The sequence below is a fragment of the Acanthamoeba castellanii genome (genome assembly GCF_000313135.1).
Source record: "Acanthamoeba castellanii str. Neff unplaced genomic scaffold scf7180000084748, whole genome shotgun sequence".
Taxonomy (NCBI): Eukaryota; Discosea; order Longamoebia; family Acanthamoebidae; genus Acanthamoeba; species Acanthamoeba castellanii.
The window spans coordinates 176128-183424 of record NW_004457262.1 but is presented as its reverse complement, the minus strand read 5'-3'; the positions used below and the strand labels follow the sequence as shown (position 1 = coordinate 183424).

General features: G+C 59.2%; 2 protein-coding genes and 1 pseudogene across 2 annotated transcripts; 2 read left to right on the top strand and 1 right to left on the bottom strand.

Moving 5' to 3' along the window:
* Positions 1 to 12: 12 nt before the first annotated feature.
* On the top strand, positions 13 to 458 carry ACA1_190920 (uncharacterized protein; the record flags this gene model as incomplete). Its single annotated transcript, XM_004333309.1, has 2 exons — positions 13 to 171; positions 228 to 458. The coding sequence occupies 2 exons, from the start codon at positions 13 to 15 to the stop codon at positions 456 to 458; spliced, it is 390 nt and encodes a 129-aa protein (XP_004333357.1).
* Positions 459 to 705: 247 nt separating this feature from the next.
* ACA1_190910 (uncharacterized protein) lies at positions 706 to 3016 on the top strand (the record flags this gene model as incomplete). Its single annotated transcript, XM_004333308.1, has 9 exons — positions 706 to 743; positions 812 to 935; positions 1011 to 1371; positions 1492 to 1613; positions 1712 to 1922; positions 1999 to 2213; positions 2330 to 2630; positions 2728 to 2836; positions 2917 to 3016. The coding sequence occupies 9 exons, from the start codon at positions 706 to 708 to the stop codon at positions 3014 to 3016; spliced, it is 1581 nt and encodes a 526-aa protein (XP_004333356.1).
* Positions 3017 to 3285: 269 nt separating this feature from the next.
* On the bottom strand, positions 3286 to 6450 carry ACA1_190900 (annotated as a pseudogene).
* Between the last annotated feature and the right edge of the window lie 847 nt (positions 6451 to 7297).

Genomic DNA, 7297 nt, shown 5'->3' with positions numbered 1-7297 from the left:
CCAGTGAACCCCATGGCCATGGCCATGAACCCCGCCCAGCTCGCCTACGGCTACCTCGCCCAGCAGCAGCAGCAGCAGCAACAACAGCAGCAGCCGTACCAGCACGCCGGCGGCTACGGCGTTCAGGCGGCCGGCATGCCTCCCCAGCAGCAGGCCTACAACACTCAGCCGGTACGACCACGCACACGCACCACCGCACACGGCCCATCTCACCGTTGTGTCTGCAGTTCGACTATGCGCAGCAGCAGCAGCAGTTGCAGCAGCTCGAGGCCGGACGGAAGCGACGCCGTTCGCCGTCACCGGAGCGGAGTCGGGACTACGACCGAGACGACCGAGGCGGCGGCCGGGACAGGGACCGGGACAGGGAGGAGCGGGGCTGGAGCAGGGACAGGGATCGCGAGGACAGAGGCAGCAGGGACCGGGACAGAAGGGACAGGAAGAGCGGGTGGGACGCCTGAACGGCAGGCGTCACGTAACATCATCGCTCCTTGATCATGCCCCCCTCCTTGTCTGCAGAGAAGAAGGGATGCAGTGTTGCACCTGGCCACCAGACATCTTGTCAAGATCTTGGAGAAGAAGCGGCCGAACCTTTTTCTTCGCGAACCTTTTTCTTCTCACTACGCGCAGCGATGGATGCATCTCAAAAAAGATCTTGGTACCTGCTCGGTGCTGTGTTGGTCCTCTCGCTTCTCGCACGTAGCGTAAATGGACAGGAGGAATCTCCTCCTTCTGTTTCTCCTCCTGTTCCTTCTCCTTCCTCTTCGTGTCAGCCCGCGGTGTATTTCGATCCCCCCGTCGCCGTGAGGGGCAGCACGCTGGACGTGAACGTCTTTTGTCAAGGGGACGAGCAGTGCAACCTGACGCTTTCCGATCAAGACGTCTATGCGATTCCATCGGATTCAAGGGACTTGATCTTTCCCTTTACGCAGGCAGTGGTGCGGATGTCATCGTTTCTTTTCAATCGATCTGTGCTGGCAGACAATTAATCCCCCCCCCCCATCTGCGTGCAGAATGCGCACGTGCTCGTGCGCGCTGATGCCAGCGCACAGCTGACGGCGACGGTGACGTGTGGCAGCAAGAACACAACGGCGAACGTGACCGTCACGTCGGACGTGGACCTCCAGTTCAGCTGGACCTCCACACCGTCACCTGCGGATCAGGGCAAGCCTCTAAATGCCGCCGTCACCCTCGTCAACCGAGGAGGCCACCCCGCCGTTGGCTTTCAGTGCGAGCCGGTCACCGCCGAGCAAAACCCACCTTTTACTCTCACCTGCGACCAGCCATGGCGGTTAGAAGAGAAGACGTGCCGCCTGGACTATCTGCAGCCCAACTCGCCGGCCACTCTTTTGCTGGGCTATGACACAATCGCAGGTACCGCCTGGTCTGCTTTCTCGAACGCGGCGTGGGGGTGGTGTTCCGCATGCGAGCTGTTCCCCCAGGGCTGGGAGCTGAGTTGAACCCGACATGGGGCTTCTGCTGCTGCTGCTGCAGAGCACACCAATGTCAGCGTCGAGTGCAGAGCGCACAACCTGCCCCAACCTCTCACAACCACCTACGCGATCCTGATCAAGGACGACGCCGAAGTGCAGATCGTCACTCCCGGTGAAACCAAGGTAATCCACACACACACACACACACACACATCACAGCGGGTGAGCTGAGCAGACACCTCTCCCCCCTTATGCGCACTCACGCCTGTGGACATTCTCAGGCGATGGCGGGTTCGGACAGCACGGTGGTGACCACGATCAAGAACGTCGGAAGTGCCGTGGCCGATGGTTTCGAGTGTGACCTCGTGATCGAGAAGCCCGAGACCACGGTCTTTGTTAGTCTCAACGAAACCAAGTGCACAGCCACTGTCGACACGGTCAAGAACGTCACCACTGGCGCCCACTGCACATTCGGCGACCTATTGACCAATGGTACGGGGCACACCACCGCCATGAGTGTCAATGACCACGCGCTAACCGATCTTCGCTCTGTGCCGCCTCCGCGTAGACGAGTACTGGGTGGGGCTCACGTTTCACGTTGGCGCGGATGTCGAGGAGAGCAACCAGGCCGCGTTCAAGTGGAATTGTACCGCCGAGGGCCTGGAGACAGTGGCTGCCAGCGAGATCAAGGTGATCACTGAAGCGCGGGCCGACCTCGCACTCACCCTCCCGGCCAACTCTTCCATCGAGGGCGGCACCCAGTCGCTTCTCTTCCGCCTGAAGGTCACTCATTCCCCTTCTTCTTCTTCTTCTTCATCGTCTTCTTCTTCATCATCGTCGTCTTCTTCGCTCACACGCTCAAGCTGACTTTTGTTGCGCGCGTGGGGGGGGGGTGGCAGAATCTCGGCCCCTCCAACCTTCGGGGCGGCGAGTGCAAGTTTACGCTGTCGAAGGGCGTCGAGGCCGCCACCTGGTCGCAGTCGTCGTTCTTCAACTGCTCGCACGCGCCGTCCAGCACCGACCTGCAATGCGACATCACCAACATCCCGCCCACGGACGCGGAATTCAACCTGGGCCTCGTGCTGAAGGACCTCACCCTCAAGCAGTTCACCGTCAACGCCCTCTGCGATGCCAAGAACCCCAAGGCGCACCTGAACGAAACGTTCACCATCGATGCCGGAGTCAAACCGTCGCCTTCGCGTACGCTCTCCTCTTGCGACAGTCTCCCTCTAGCAGCTCTTTTTTTCATAATTTGCTGATTTTTTGCTCTTTACATGTCTCTCTCTCTCTTCGCCAGCCGCCCCCTCCGGCGTCGCGCCAGCGCCCGACAACACCATGATGGTTGTTGTCACGGTGATCGTGGCGCTCGGCCTGCTCATCGTCATGATCATCTGGTGGAGAAAACGGTACGCGCACACTACCTTCATCTTGGACTGGACCCAAACAACTCACCTCGCCCCTTTGCCCCTTTTGTGCTCTCGTGCAGGCAAGACGCGGCGGGATGGGAGGCCGCTGGTCCCAACCCGCGCAGTCCCTCGCTCAACCGCTTTTCGGATGTTGAGCTCTCGATCAGGTCGTCCAACTGATTCGACCGCCGTTGGCAGTCCCTGTTTGTTTGCCTCGCCCTTCTTCTTCTTCCGAATTATAATTTATTGATCTCTTCTTCCGGCCGACTGTCCTTGTCGTGTGCTGCAATGGAACGGTGAAGAAAATTATTGTGAGGCCTGAATATAGCAGCATATGTGGTTGTTGCGGTATGCTATGTGCACAGCACCGCACCGCACCCATTAATGGAGCACGATGGTGGCGAGAGAAGCCTTAGGCGAGGTCCTTCCTGAGGCACGGCTTGACCAGTTCATCCCAGTAGGGCGCCTTGCTCATCGCGCCAGGCGCGCTCTTGACCGTCTGCAATAAATCAGTCGGCGTAGATGAGCGAAGCCGTAAGCTTACAACAAAGAAATATCGGGGGGGGAGGGGCGGTGGTCCGTGAACGTGCCTGCATGTAGGCGTTGTAGATGTCTCCGTCGCTCTTACCGAGGGGCGAGTTGACCAGGAAGTCGGGCAGGTCGAAGGCGTCGGTGAGGGGCACCGCCTGCTTACGGATCTCGAGCAGCAGACCCCTGCGCGCGCCGCAAGTCAGACCAAGTCGGCGAACGCACACAGCACTCATCTGATCCAATACACCGTTGTGTGTGTGTGTGTGTGTTGTGGACGGACCTGATCTTCTTCTCGATGAGGTCGATGTGCTTCTCGTTCATGAAGCCGTCCATGAGGAAGATCTGGCTGACCTTGTTGATCCTGTTGAGCACGAAGAGCTCGAGCAGCTTCGAGAGGATCGCGGACACGTTCGAGTCCTTGCACTTGTTGCGGGCCTTCTCGACGCTTTGCACGAAGGCGTCCAACACGTAAACGTACGAGTGGTGGCTCTACACACGCACACAACCATTGGTACACCATCGTGTGTGTGTGTGTGTGTGTGTCATGTGTCGGTGCGTGTGGAAGAGGTGAAGTACCGCAGCTTGGACCAGATCGATGAGGCAGCAGTCCCAGGCCTCGGCCTTGGACTTGCCGCCCTGCATCTCCCGCTGCAGCCTCTCCGCGACTCTCGTCACAGACTTGACCGCCGCGCGCTCGAGAGCCTCCGCCAAGACACTCGCGTCGGACAGATCTAGCGCGCACCAAACACGCGGCCCACGTAAGCAACGCGAAAACGACGCTCGCATCGAGCGGCAGCGTACCCTGCTCGGTGGTCGCGCGCCATTGCGCCTGGCCCAGGATAGCCACGGTTCTCTCGAGGTACTGCACCGACCCGGTAAGCGTCTTGCCCTGGACGCACACCGGCCACGAGCGCATTGTCAGCTTTATATTATCACAAAATAAATAGAACACTATAAATAAATAAATAGAAATAATAAACAGTTACCCGCATGACTTGGCTGAGGGACTTGATGAGGTACTGCGCCGTCTGGAGCGACATCACGGTGTTGTCGCCTTCCCAGGTCTGGTTGACGGCGTAGTCGGCGATGAGGGAGGGGAGCCCCGAGTAGGAGCTGTACCCGTGCCCGCCTGTTGACCGCGTGCGCGGATCGCCACGACACAAAGTGAGCGGATCGCGCTGTTGGTTCTCACAAACGAACTGCCCGAGCGGTCGCGTACCGAGGCACTGGCGGACCTGCTCCAGGGCTTCGGCCACATACCAGGTGCACGACGCCTTGACGCCTGGTGGGTCGTGGGGGGGAGGGGCGGGGTCAGATATCAGCGCTGAGCACACAAAGCCGGAAGAAACGAGGGCAGAGGTGGGCGTACCGGCGAGGGCGGCATGAATGTCGGCAATGTTGCCGAGCTCGCCCTGCGCGAGGCTCTTGCTCAGGTGGCGGATGTCCTTGTCCACGCGGAGGGCCACGAAGTGCCAGGCGAACGCTGCCGCCAGAGGCTCCAACAAGCGAATCTACATGGGTCGGTTATATGGTGTGAAGAGAGCTCCGAACTTGTTGGGCGTTGGTCGGAGGGGCAGCGCACCTGGTGGGTCTGGTAGTCCAAAATCTGCGTCTCGAGTCCCTTGCTGGTGCTGGCAAACTGTCTGCGGATGACCGAGTACCGGATGGCTACGCAATGCGTAGTAACGTTGGGCGGGTGGTTAGTGGAGGGGGAAGGAGAGATGGGGAACGCGCGCGCCATACGACGTACCGATGATCAGGGCCTTCTCGAGGTTGTGGGCGCTGTTCATGATGAGGCCCACCCTGCCCTTCAACAGGGCGCCGTAGGCCAGCTGCGCCTTCGGCGGCTTGGTGTAGACACCCTCGGGCGAGAGCTTGGCCCACTTCATGAGCATGTTGGTGCGGGGCACCTCGACGTTGTTGAACTGCATCCAGCCGTTGTCGATGCCGTCGCGGCCCATCTTCTTGCCGCAGTCGCCGATGACGACGCCCGGCATGAGATTGCCGTTGATGTCGCGCACCTGGACCACGTACGAGTGCACGCCGTAGTCCTTCCCGTCCACCAGCAGCCGCCCGAACACCACCGTGTGCGTCGCAATGTGTGCCGCACCGCCGATCCACCACTTCGTAGCTGTACACGAACAGCACCACACGTTTAGCACCGACCCAGCTAAAGGGGCACGAGAAGAAGAGAAGAAGAAGAATGAGGACGAGAGCAGGACGTGCCGGTGATGGTGGGGGTGTTGATCACGATGACGTCCTTGGCCTTGTTGTAGGTGGCCGTGGTCTCGAAGTCGCGGATGGCGGATCCGTGGCCCATCTCAGTCATGCCGAACACGCCCACGATGCGCATGTTGTCCACGTCGTCCATGTACTTGGCCACCATCTCGTCCGTGCCCTGGCCTGCGTCGTCGCAGTCGACGGAACGAGGAGTGGTGAGCTGTCATGACTAGCCTAGTGTAGATCATGTATGGGCGAGGGGCTGCTAACGCACCGGCGATGGCGCCGCCAAAAAGGTAGGCGTGCACGCCGTAGCGCGTGTAGAAGGCGGGGTCGTAGATGCCGATGATGTTGTGCAGCAGGTAGTTCTGCTCCGGGTCCTTCTGCACCAGCTCCGCGAAGCGCTTGAGCTTCTGCATCACGCGATACCTCGCTACACGTACAACGTACGTTGCCAGCATATGTTACCACATTATACCGCACCACAACAGAACACCACTCGGTGTGTTGATGATGGAAGAGGTGTAGACAAGAGGTGGGAAAGGGGCGGTACCCTCGTCGCGGGAGCGGTCATAGTAGCCCGGGTCGATGAAGACGGGTTCGTTGCGTACGAGCTCGTAGGCGGCGTGTTTGCGCTGGGTTCCGCGTTCGCCGCCGTCCAGGAGATGGGTGAGCTCGCGCACGTTGAAGCTGGCCTGAGACCGCTCGCTGGCCATCACCGCAGGACCGTTCGAAACGTCGGGCAGGTCGAGGGCAGCAGCGCACCTCGCAATCTCGACCGCCGCATCTTCCAGTCCGCGCACGATTTTGGGCGTAAGGTGGGCCTCGATGCGGGCAACCCTCTTCGTTACAGTTGTCTGCATGCTGCTCTCCTCTTCTTGGTGTGCTGGGCCTCCTTCTGTACCGCTCTCTCACCTCAACTATTGAAAGATTAGAGAGTAGAGACGCTGATTTGTGTCTCAGTGTGGAACCGTCGCGATCCCATCTCAAAAATGTCCCATTTATGCGGACAAACGAGTTTTCTACACTTGTCAATCGAAAATTCAATGAAGAGACCCAGTCCACCAATTGCGTCGACTCATGATTTGCACCAATCCTGTGAAAGATTTGTAATTTTGCTTTTTTCTGTCGGCAAGGAAATTTCTTTTTTGAGTTTCTTTTTGGTTCCGTCTTAAAATCGGACCGCCGGACCAGACGGGCCGGACTGGTGGACCGTGTCAAAACCAGAATTTCCTGGCAAGTTTATTCCGCACAGTCCAACGACTGAAAATCGGACCAACAAACAAGAAAAAAAAGCCCTTCCGCTTGGCGTTTCGTGTGTCGGGTGGGTGTGTCAGGTTGCTGGCGTTGCTTGGCGTTTCGCGTGTCAGGAGGGTGTGTTGGGTCGCCGGCGTCGCTTGGCGTTTCGCATGTCGGGAGGGTGTGTCGGGTTGCCGGCGTTGCTTGGTTTCGCGTGTCGGGAGGGTGTGTCGGGTCGCCAGAGTTGCTTGCTCATGTGGGAATCCAAAAGGTGTGCCGCCACTCAGCAACACGGGAGAGGATGTACTTCTTCTCTGTGCGGTCGTCATCAGCAACAGCATAGAAGGAAGAGTGCCGCGCAGCCCATCGAGTGGGTGTGACGGATCGCACAGTCCCAGGCTTGGAGCCACCCATGTACCGCAAGAACAGCGCTTGCCGTTCCACCTGTGGAAGGGCGAACTGCTTCTCCAG